This window comes from Hippichthys cyanospilos, chromosome 6 (genome assembly GCF_059441005.1).
Source record: "Hippichthys cyanospilos isolate Australia breed blue-spotted pipefish chromosome 6, RoL_Hcya_1.0, whole genome shotgun sequence".
Classification (NCBI taxonomy): domain Eukaryota; kingdom Metazoa; phylum Chordata; class Actinopteri; order Syngnathiformes; family Syngnathidae; genus Hippichthys; species Hippichthys cyanospilos.
Window position 1 is genome coordinate 24,726,433 of NC_142374.1, and position 12,446 is coordinate 24,738,878.

The 12,446-nt window shown below is 39.0% G+C and overlaps 1 protein-coding gene across 3 annotated transcripts; it reads left to right on the forward strand.

Annotated features, from left to right (window-relative positions):
* The first annotated feature begins 437 nt into the window (after positions 1-437).
* Positions 438-11,285, forward strand: LOC148422971 (calcitonin-1-like). Of its 3 annotated transcripts, none has more exons than XR_015865954.1 (5): positions 438-567; positions 1,856-1,950; positions 4,160-4,300; positions 9,200-9,413; positions 10,506-11,285. XR_015865954.1 is itself a non-coding variant. In XM_088417811.1 (4 exons), the coding sequence occupies exons 2-4, from the start codon at positions 1,865-1,867 to the stop codon at positions 6,683-6,685; spliced, it is 417 nt and encodes a 138-aa protein (XP_088273937.1). In that variant the 5' UTR covers positions 438-567; positions 1,856-1,864; the 3' UTR covers positions 6,686-9,184. The 3 variants fall into 3 exon arrangements, 1 of the variants encoding a protein (XP_088273937.1); XR_015865955.1 differs by having other exon boundaries at positions 9,203-9,413; XM_088417811.1 differs by lacking the exons at positions 9,200-9,413; positions 10,506-11,285 and adding an exon at positions 6,496-9,184.
* Positions 11,286-12,446: the final 1,161 nt, after the last annotated feature.

The window sequence follows — 12,446 nt, forward strand, 5'->3', positions numbered from 1 at the left end:
AAATCATCTTATTTTTATACTTGACAATATAATCTTGCGGGCCGGATTAAACTCGTTTGCGGACCAGACCCGGCCCGCGAGCCGTATGTTTGACGCCACTGTGCTAAAGTTTGAGTGGTGAGTCACATCATTGCATAAGCTTATGAATGAGAGCCTCAATGTGTAGTGTGCTCCCTTGCCAGTAGATGGCCCCGCCCCAAAAAAGAAGAAAAAAAAAAGTAATGCGGGGTGGGGGGGGGGGCACCCCCTTCTGCCCATTTAATGAATGACATCAATGCAAATGAGGCGGATTTTTGTGAATGGACTGGCTGCGTGGATGACGTCCGCGTAACTGGCCGCGCTCCCATTGGCTCCCGTCCGACCCGGCTCGTCGCCCCATTGGTCGGGCCGCGGGATAATTAGCCACCTCCGCGGCCGATGCACAAACCCGGGTGGCGGGATATATAGGGTGCCGCCGCCTCGCCGCTGAGCGCAAAAACACAGCTCGCCGCGCTTGATCCCGACCCAAAACAACGACAAAAACATTTTTGAGATTTTTAAATCATTTTTTGGTGCTTCTCGTCGAAGGTGAGTGTTGTCTTTGTCGTGATTTGGTTATTGATGATAATACTGAACAAAGTATTCGGGATATTGGACAGGCAATTTCTGAGTGTGTGTGTGTGTGTGTGTGTGTGTGAGAGGCAATGGCAGCTCATTCCACTAATGCAGTTCCTCAGGGAAGCTCGGATGGAGTCACCCCCTCTTCTTGCTCTCCGTCATCATCATCATCCTATGTCCTTCTCCTCCTCCTCCCTCTCTTAGTATTTTAGCGTACTGATGTTTTAAGAACGCGATTCATTTCTGTCCTATTTCAACAGAATTTGTCATTTATAAGCGTGACTGTGTTTTAACTCATGTTTTTGCATGGCTATTTTTAAACGGGCGCTATGTAAAAAAATAGTTTGTCATTTTGGTTTTTAACAAAGATTTTTGTGGAGTCATGTAAAAGTAACTTTTCAAATGATCAAATTATTTCTAAAGAGTGTTTTTGATTGTTGTTCACATTTTTTTCACGCCAATTTTAGCTTGGCTATGTCGCAATTACGGTTTAACCAAACGTTTTAGCGTAAACTTGTTTCAACGAAAATAAAATTTGTTCATGTTTAAACGTAGGAATGTCTATATGTGAAATTTTGCCCATAACGTTTCATCATACTCATGCGCTCTCAGCAATATTAAACTTACTTTAGCGTACTTTTTAACTAACATTCGAGCGGTGCTGTTTCAACCCTCGGATGCTAACTCATATTCAGCCAAGATTTTTTTAACTAGCATTTTATTAAGTTTTTTTTCTTTACTAAACATTTCTTTCCTATAGTTTGAATATAATTTTACTAATGTAAAAAACATTTAAAACAATTACTTTGGCATCGTTATGTTTCAACGAACCTTTTTTTCCTGTTTGTATTTTCCGCCCTATTATATTTCAATATTTTTTATATTATATATATATATATATATATATATATATACTAGCATTATTATTTTTAAATTGAATTTTTATAATATATTTTATATTATCATCGGATAATATTCTATTATTATTATGTTCTTATGTTCTATTTTTAAAAGAGTATGTTTGACGGAGTTAGCCCCACTCTTCATCCTTCTCATACACGTGCTCCCATCTGCAAACACTTCTCAACGCACACACACACACACACACACACACACAGGCTCGTGCAGCTCAGTCCCACTCCCCAGAACAGGCGGCGCCTCCATTTTTGGTGGGATGCTTTCAGGGATATGAACGAAATGTCACCTCCGGGGTGCGTTTTTACAAGTACGAGTGTGTGCGCGTGTTTGTGCGGCGCAGGGGGGTACCATGGTGACGTTGAAGATCTCGGCGCTCCTGGTCGCATATGCCCTGGTCATCTGCCAGATGTACTGCTCGCAAGCTGCCCCCGCCAGGTAAGAGCACCTGTTTGTCGGAAAACGACATCTGCCGGTAAAGCTAATCCGTTTAAACCTTGTCGCATAATGTCATCCGCAGCCTGATTACTATAATGTAATAAATACAAGGAAATTGCGTTTAACAAGTGTACATGGTCATTGAGAAATTGTCGTCGCCCATGAACGTCCCATTTAAAGTGGTTAAAAAAAAAAAAAAGACTGAATGTCGGTACGTGTGATGATGACAGCAATACAAATGTGATGCAGGAATAGTGCTAATTAATGCTTTCATTCTTATTTTTGTCTTCTTGGATCTATTCATTAAAATGTGCTTTTAAAAATTAATTGACTGTATGAAAATGCTGAGTTATGGTACTTAGTTATTTTAAATGGTCTTTGAAATGAATAATGCCAAGGGGGAAAAAAACATTAATTTTTTGAATGTTTTTTTAATTTTTGTATTATTAGTACTATTTTTGTGTTCTGAATATTATAATTTAAAATGTGTAATGTACATGATTTTAAAAAAGTATTACTTAAAAATAGTTTTAAAAATAGCCTTTGAATTTTTGCTATGATATTTCTATTTTTAATCATAAATTAAATGTCTTAAAATGCATGCTGAAAATGGTTAAAAATTTGTATTATTAGATTATAATGACTAGCTTTTATATATGGTATATAGCGCATTTGTAAAGATTGTAAAATGTAATTTAATATTAGTTCATTTTTTAACATATACTGAGCATATACTTGGACTGTCATATTAGCGGTTTAAAATGTCTCTGCGTTTCTTTTCTTGCGTTATTCCACATCTGAAGCGAGCACGACATTGAAATAATATTAAAACTGCATCAGAATAATAAACGCATTGTCATTTGAATACAGCATGTCTTTTGTCAGTGTCAACTTCACCATTTTGGGTACAGCGCTAAAGATAGTTAATGATATATACGAGTGCCGGTAAAAGCATCACTATCAATATATCTAAAGGCAGATGCCCATTAAGACTAGGGGGGCACTTTGCGCAGATTGTTTTCCTGCGTGGACGGGCGCCCTTCCGTCATTCCCCTCGGAGCCGGTGACGTCCGACCGCACCGGGGCCGCGCCGCCTTGACCCCGGGCGCCCCCCCACCCCCACGCTCGCATCACTTCCATCCATCTCATTTGGCCAGGGACCGCCTAACCGGCCTTGCCTCCCGATGCCTCACACTGCTTTTAGGGCAGCTTTTCAAAGGGGGTGCGTGAAAACACTTCAGGGAGTGTGTGTTTCTGCTAGTAACGGCAGGTGTAATTTAATGCCGTGACAGGAATAGTATGTGTTTCAAATTGAGAGCAAATGAGTTGGAACGTTAAGGATGTTATTGAACGTTCTTTCGAAAATTGTTTTGTACTATTGATGATACAATTTCCGGGCAGATGATCCAGAGCCAAAAGTGGAACTGGAGTTGCTGAAAAAATACAGCTACAGGTGCCACGAGAAATGCAATTCAAAGCTGAAAACACTAGAGATTACGTTTTGTTTTTGTTTTTTTAAGAAAAATGCTTTGCAAGTTAGGGGGTACTTGCCTACTTTTTTTCTTCATCATCTTAGTTGGAATTTTTTCAGAAATTTCATGGAACAGTTTGAAACTTCACGGTAGCTGCATTTATACCATGGGTGTCAAACTTGCTTTACCTAGTGGGCCGCATGGAGGAAATTCTATTCCCAAGTGGGCCAGTAAAATCATGGTATCTAATTATATAACTTGAAAAGTCAATCATGACTACTCATCATAAAAATGTAATTTTTTTTGCTCATTTTTATACTTTACAATATTATCCCGCAGGCCAGATGAAACCATTTTGTGGGCCGGAACCGGCCCGCGGGCCGCAGGTTTGGCACCACTTATTTATACGATCCGACGAAAAGCAGCTTTTAAGGATTTTTGAGTGTTAACCCTTTCAATATATGTTTTGGCGTCATCATTAAATGAAGCTTCGTGACGCACTTGCGATACTCGTCGATTCCTCTAGATGGCTCCTAATTCAAAGATGGAGTGGAAATGTAATCAGTTTCTACAGCACAAGCATTTATCTTTAAACCAAAAGCACAATCTAAGGAGGTAAAACATGATGACAACTTCATTTCCCCATCACCAGCCATCACGTTTACCGAACAATTTGGAAGCAAAATTCGAGGGGAACTGTAGTTCAGTGCAAACCCTTGCGTCAAACTCTCCCGCAGACCGGCGTTGGAGTCCATGTCGGAGCGAGTGACGCTGACGGACTACGAGGCGCGGCGGCTACTCAACGCCATCGTCAAGGAGTTTGTGCAGATGACGGCCGAGGAGCTGGAACAGCAGCAGCAGGCGGCTGAGGGCAACAGGTACGTCCGTGCTCACCATTAGCATCAATGTCCTTTTTTCATGATTATTCGGGGACTTTTACATGCCGTATTTTTCGAATGTAAAATTCAGGCTATGTTGGGAACTATTTTCTACAGTATTTTAAGCCGCACCTTCAACGAATGACCTATTTTAAAAGTGATTTCATTTCTAAGGAGCACCGTATTATAAGGCGCATAGAATAGATTGGTTGGTTCATTCACTGCAATTGAAGGCTACACGCGTCTACGATCCATTTTTACTGGGCCAGCACTGAGCGAGTGAAACTTTGTGGTCTTATTGGGACAAAATGGAGAATGAAAGAAAACGCAATAGGCTGGCTCTCAGGACATTTCTTATATATTTGCCACAAAAACTCCCAGATCAAGAGTCGCATATTTGACGAATCACCCATTCCAACCATTGCAGCTACTGCATGTAGCAAATTTGACATTCCGGATTTTTGACGAACGTTCCAGCGTCTTGATTCAGCTGAACAAACCGAGGCAAAATTTCGACAGAATCCGCACCATGGGTGCTCATTTTCCCGGTGGTCAGCGAGAGACGAAGCCTCGAATTCAAACGCGTGGCAAAAGCTGTCATGAAGGCGTTCCCGCATGCACAAGGATGGAAATGGGCATGAAAGTAGTTGGCATGAGAATAGGATGCAACTATGTCTGTCATTTATGTAAGAAAATATGTTTTCTAAAGATGGGGCGGGGGCGGGGGGGGGGGGGGGGGGTGCATTATACTTGCATGAAAGGATGTAGCGTGATGCGAGAAACGGGCTACCAAGTGCTTTGCTGGCACGAGACGGATTGGCATGCCCGCGCGAATGGAACGGAACGGGGGAAGGGATTTCTCGAGTCGCAAACGCATGGTTGGAGACAACCGCAATGCATCCCACCGGAAATCTTACGGATTCGCTCGGAGTCGAGCGATGGATTTGACCAGGGGCGTCCAGAGTTTTTCCCCTGAGGGCCGCACACACAACAATTATTTTTTTTTATTTACGTTAGCTCATTCAACAATGACATTTGGTTACGCAAGCATTGTCTATTTGCCAACGTTATTTGTTAAAGATGATGAGGATTTTTTTTTTCTTAAATAGTTATCATGTTTTTAAATAGGATTGCGGGCCATATCCAAATGTATTTATTTGGATATTCTTGCGGGCCGGAGAAACGTAGACGGTGGGCCGCAAATGGCCCCCGGGCCGTAGTTTGAACACCACAGGGTTTGACTTTGATTTTGAAGACAATTTTAACCAAGATACAGTTTCAGGGAAAATAAAAAATACATATAAATAGCAGTTTAGTTGTAGCTAACAAGTTCAATAAATGAGTTCACAGTTTTTCACATATCGAAACTCAAATTTAATGTTTGGCTATATTTATTTGTATGTAAAGAATTTATTATGGCCGAAGATTAAAATCTCAATTTTTTTCTTTCATGTCATTCTAAATGATTATGATAAAGAACAGTAACTTCTATGAAGGTTTGATAAATAGATAAAAATATCCAGGTTAAAATAATTACATTTCTACTAATTCTAATTCAAACTTCACACCTGTTGCAAAAATAGCTATTCAGAGGATAGCTTAGATTTTTTTTTAAAACTTGAATTTCATTTGAGCATTCTACAAACCCAATTCACCAAATTAAATGTATGTATTGCCAAGCATAGCATAGTTATACCTCTCATTTTTAAACGAGTATTAAGAAGTTATGTTTTAACTTTACTATAGGATGTATATTAAAAAAACAACTAACATTTGTAACAAACCTTTTAACTCACATTTTAGATCAAATCTTTTTGCATTGTTGAACCGCATCAAATAATATTAATCAATTTTTTTTAGCATAAATAGATGGTGAAAAAATATTTTTTTATGTATAACATTTTAGGATTCGAACAATGTTTTTTTTTTTTTTTTTTTTAAATATTTTCTCAAAGACTTACTATAGGAGTAGCATTTCATTGTCACTATATGTCAGTGGCCCAGATAGAAGAACCACACAATACCTGTGGTCATTTTTGGAGCAATCTGACGGCGCACGGTGTCCAAAAATGTTCGATTTCCGGTGGGATCCACTGATTCTTCCTGCATGTGAATGTTTTTTTTTTTTTTTGTCCCCGCCTGATCCCCGCCCCGTGCATGTGATCCGTATGCATTGTGTACCCCGATTCTGACAGCATGGGCCGGCCGCTGGCCAAGCGCTGCTCCAACCTCAGCACCTGCGTACTGGGCAAACTCTCTCAGGAGCTGCACAAGTTGCAGACGTTCCCGCGCACCAACGTGGGAGCGGGAACGCCCGGCAAGAAGCGCGGCGCTCCCGATGGCGAGCGCTACGCCAGCTACGGCGAGACGTTTGACGCCGTCTAACCGCACCCCCTTTTACGCCGTCACCCTCTTCCGCCACTCGCTATGCCATTACCCCCCAGCCGTCCTCGTCGGCCGGCGCATGTTGCCCCGACTTGCCTGACCGCCGCGAAGAGAGAGAGAAAAAAAAAAAAGACGGGCGTCCGTCTCGGGTCTCGGACTAGGGCTGGGCGATTCATCCGCTCGATTAGCCGTGTCGCCTTATCAAGACATTCAAATTACAGATCGATTTTTTTCCCCATCAAACATTATTATTTTATTTTTAAGAAGTGTGTGGTACATTAAGAAATGTGTACCATGTTCAGAATAAATAAATACATAAATAAATAAATAAATAAATAAAACCTTTTATTGTTTTTTTAAATTTTCTTAGCAAGTCACAGGTAATCTATTGTATTTTTTTATTATTTTATCCTCAATGCATGCCAAGAAGATAAATAAATAAATAAATAAATAAATAAATAACATCTTTTCTTGTTTTTTAAAATGTTCTTCGCGTTGGTAATCTATTTTATTTGTTATTATTTTATCCTAAATGCATGCCAAGAAGGTAAATATATAAATAAATAATGCCAATTGCTATTTAATTTATTCCAGAGGCTGCTGGTTTGGTCAACTCTTGCAAGCACTAGCGATACCGTATCAAATGTACTGCGCTGCTTTTCTATGAATGGCCACTGTGAGGCACACTAGACTTTGAAAACAAAATCCTCCAAAATGATGATGTGATATATTTTCAAATTACAAATACTATCACCTCTGACAAGGAGAAATGCTTATATTGACATTACCGCATGATACTGTAATTCCTCAAATATGAGACACTTTTTTTTCCTGAAAAATGAAGGCCGAAAGTAAGTGTGCGTCCTATAAACGGTAACTTGAAATGTATTATTTTTTTCATATCCGCTATATGCTTGACCACAGGGGTGTCAAACATAAGACCCGTGGGCCGGTTCTGGCCCGCAAATAGGTTTAATCCAGTCCTCGAGATAATTTTGTAAAGTACAAAAATGAGCAGATTTTTTTTTTTTTTAAATCAATGAAAACTTGAAGGGTTTTATGAATAATAGCAAAGTTAATATTTTATAATGAATAGTTATGTTGTATTTTGTTTTATTTTGGACAGTATTAAAAAGAATAATACATTTGAAGTTGCTGTTTTAACAGCATTAGTAATCAATGAAAGAAACAAGTAGACTGAACCAACATCCGAGTCCAACGTTTTTCACACACAAGAATATTAGGAAAACCGAGCGGCTACAATGTCTCCAGCTGATTCCATCAAGAGCTCACCGGTTAGAGAACACGGAAAACGATTCCATTCGACCTCACTTGTGAGGTGTACACTGACCGCTCACAATTTGGGGAAATTCGAAACACACTTAATTCGGAACAAATACATAACTTAAGGATATGAGTTCAAGAAAATATGAAGACTTTAGAGATACGATTTATTCTGTTTTGCTATAGTTTTTACGTTGTTGCCAAAGTTAGTGTGTCTGATACACGGTCACGTAGAAAATACCAGAATTTACCCCAAAATTAAGGGTGCGTCTTACAAATAGGTTCATATTATATTTGGGGAATTACGGTATCTATAAAAAAAATATATTTCTGTGGAAGTTGAAGGGTGCAAAATATATTTTTTTTAATTTAAAGGCCATATCGCCCAGCCCTCGATCAGACAATCAGATGTTCTTTGCTGTACACCACCAGAGACACCCCCTGCACATGCACACAAATACACACACCCACCTCTTCACATGTAACATCAATCAGCAGGTGCCGCCATGTTCTTTGTTCAATAAACATATTTTTCTACCAGAAAGCAATAGCTGACTTTCATTCAGTGCGGTAGAAAGAAAGACGGAAAGACGGAAAGACAGAAAGACAGAAAGAAAGAAAGAAGGAAAGACAGAAAGACGGAAAAGACAGAAAGACAGAAAGAAAGAAAGAAAGAAAGAAAGAAAGAAAGAAAGAAAGAAAGAAAGACGTGGGCCCGGCGTATACAGTACACAGGTAAGAATTTACAAACTACCAAAATATTACCCAAAGCAACAATAAGAACACGGAAACAAATTCATTTTTAAAAGACATTTTAGCGTAATTGTCTTCATAGCATCTTTGTCAACTAGCATTTGAGTTTTTAATCACCTTTTTAATCACCTCATGAAAGTTTAAGCTAAGGTTAGTAGTCATGTTTTAAGTAGCTTTTTCGAATAACATTTTTGTGTAGCCTTTGGCTCTAATGAACAAGTCACCAGTATAACGTAACTTCGTTATAACGCGTTATAATGAACTTGAAACGAAATGTGATGTGTTTTCACAAAACGGTCACCGGAAATGAAAATTGAGCTATTTTTATATTCTATTTCTACACTTACGTGGACTAAAACGCCTCGAAAAATGCGCCTTGCTAAGACACCTGAGAAATATGTTCAATTTGCCATTTTTTTTTTTGCGGGTGAACTTTGACATCCAGCACCTTAACCATCTCCTCCGCTTCCCTTGAAGCAGCGTTACAGCGCAGAAGCGAGCCTGCAATACAGCCACCTGCGTCACCCACCGCCTGGCCGACTTCCTCAGCCGGTCGGGGGGAATGGGCAACAGCAACTTTGTGCCCACCAACGTCGGCGCCAAAGCCTTCGGACGGCGGCGGAGAAGCATCGCCATGTGAGCGCGTCGACGCGCCTTCGGGGGGGAGGAAAAAAAAAAAAAAAAAAAAAAGGTAAATTCGACGCATCAGCTATCGGGTCGGATAAACGGACGCGTTAAAAAGCAGAGAATGGATAGGGTGGACCAAAATGATGAGGTTAGCGCTAACGTTTTAGCCTGGTTATGTTTTACGATCTCTCTAAAACAATCTTTTAGCTTTGTGGTGCTTTTAATTCATATTTTATCATGTAATTATAAACGACAAAATATATATACTCTATAATAATGTAGTTGTTGAACATTTTAGCATGTGGTAGCTTTGTTTGAATATTTTTAAGCTAACATTTTAGCATTTTAACTTTTAAACATCCTTTTTATTGTAAGCTTTTAACTACTACTGCATCGTCACAGTTTTACCATTATTATGTTGTAAGTAAATATTTGAATTAACTGAATAAAATTGTTTAATCTAGATCTTTTTGACAAATATTTGAGTGTGGTTACGTTTTTGCGTCCCTTTTTCAACATTTTAGTATTTTGTTTTAGCAGACCTTTTTTTTTTAATAGTTTGAGTTAATTTTTGAAACTAGTGTCAGGCATAAAGTAGTGGACATCAGAGGTGTCCAAACTACGGCCCGCAGGCCATTTGCGGCCCACCAGCCACATTTTCGCGGCCCGTGCGATCAGCTAATAATGAATTTTGACACGGCAAACACTTTTTCCAAAACTTTGAAACTAGACCGTGTGAAAAAAAATCCAAACTTACCTCATCAATTTTAACCGATCCAGCCATTCACCCCCAAGTAATTTAGATTTCTAGAAGTCTTTGGCGAAAGGAAATGGCTATTTTCATTGTACTCAATTAAAAAGTAATTGATTATTGCATCTAAAGTAATAAATAAACGACCACATTTTCAGGCCCAACGTTAACCAAACATTTGAAAAAAGCAAACCAAAAGAAAAATGCTCAGGATTCAATGTCCGGACTCTTAAACAATGTATATACATATATTACGCAATATATATATACATATGTTAACAAGTCAAATAAACCAAAAAACTCCAACATGGCCTTATCGCGTTTCAATTTTTCTGTAAGGAAAACGTTTGGACTCCCCTGGTCTACATGTAACCGGGTTGGCGCACTGTTTTTGTGTCAAAACAGGTTGACATGTGGCGAGAAAACGACGAGAAGACCAACAAACAACTACGGAGCGGAAAATCAATAGTCCACCGGCCCTTTGCGTACTCTCACATTCAAAATGGACATTTCCATCTTGCTTTTGTCCCGTCAAAAGAAAAAAAACAAAAAAACGCACTTTAGTTTGTGTACATTTGCTGTCTTTTATACATTCGTATCATTGGGGGAAAAAAAAAAGTGCTCACCGAGTTTTTGCAGCGCCACCTGTTGTGTAGCGTCACCCAGCCAGCATCATCCAGCCAGCCGGACCCCCGTCAGCCTACCCCGGACCCCCTCCCACCCACAAAAAGCAAACACACAAAGAAAAAAAATCCCGTACCCCCCCACAGTGGGCTGTTGTCTTGTGCCTTGATGTCGAACAATTTCCATGATTGTACAGTTCTGTGAAGAATGGTGACGATGCTCATTATGATGATTATTGTCAACAATATTGTTGGAAAAAAAAAATGTTTGAGCAAGATTAAAATGTATTTTAGATACACTCGGGTTTGGGGTACTTGTGTTGTTCTTTGCAGGCTTTTGAGAGGGGCCGATGACTATATTATTATATTTGTACATAATCTAATCGACAATAAATGAGCAAATAGAAGAACATCAGAAGAGAAGTGATGTGTGCGTGCGTGACGTCTGCTTGGACATGGAACAACATACACGCGCACTCAGTAGGGATCTGTTTTTGACAAATATGGGCAAATAATAAGTGCATGGGTAATTGCTGAATAAAAAAGGCAGTGCAACCTGCAATCAGACTTGTTCTTTTTGGTGCTTCAGAGGACACAAACGCACTTTATCCTCTTAATAGACATTCATAAAAATCAGGACATCAATCTTTTGGAAAGTGAGAGCCTCTTCTTGGCTACGCATGAATGCCAAGGGCAGAAAATTTGATACACACTTGTGAAAAAAAAATGCTCATATTTGGAACAATGTGATTTTTAAATAGCAATGCAGCAATAATACAAGGTCTTATGTCAATAACATCTCATCCAATGAGAGATGAAACACTTCTATAAATCTCTCAAAGCGACTTCTACATCATTCCGAGGACATCACAACGCAGCGTGAGTTGTGAGCTACTGTAACTTCGGTTTATGAATACACTCATTTTATTACATTTTAACAAACAATTTGGCGTGGTTAGCTCTCAGCTTTTTAAGTTCAATTTTAATGTTCTGTTGTAACATTTTCTCCTGTGGTGTCTTTCGCAAAGTATAGTATGTGGTTAATAGTTATATTTGTTTTCTAAGTTCATAGATTTAGACAAAATGTGTTGATGCATATTAATAGAACAATATCTCTATATTAGAGGTTGACAACAGGAGAACTACATTTCCCGTAGTTCTGAGTTACAAAAAGCAGGAAGATGTCATAGACGCACACCTGCTAACGATACAAAACAGACTAAAAAGAGAAAACATGAAAGGGAACGTGAGAGGGAATACAAACATAAATACAAGAAAAAACATTGAAAAAGCAGATCAATCATTTTCATTCAAAGGTTTTACGTGATTTTTTTTTTGCTTAGTTATGTATTGACCAATATTGTCAAAATTGATATGCTAGCAGAGAGGTCGGCTATCATGTCTTTCTATGAGTTAGTTTTGACCTTATAATGATGGCACTAATTTTAAGATGTGTAAAAATCTGTGGTGGTGCAGAGAAGTATTTTAGACAAGGGCTGGCACACTCCAAGTAATGTGATAACCAAGTGATCACGCCATGTTGAACTTTGACCATTTGGGTGAAATTTCACCTTCTTAATGTCTTCTTTCAATGATTTCCTTTTAATTTGAAATCCTTTGATGTAAATCTCAACGGAGAGGACAAAAAAACTTACAAGGGTTAAAGAGAGATTCTTCCTCCAAGTTAAATCTTTCTGCAACAAGTAAAGGACCCACATGGTTA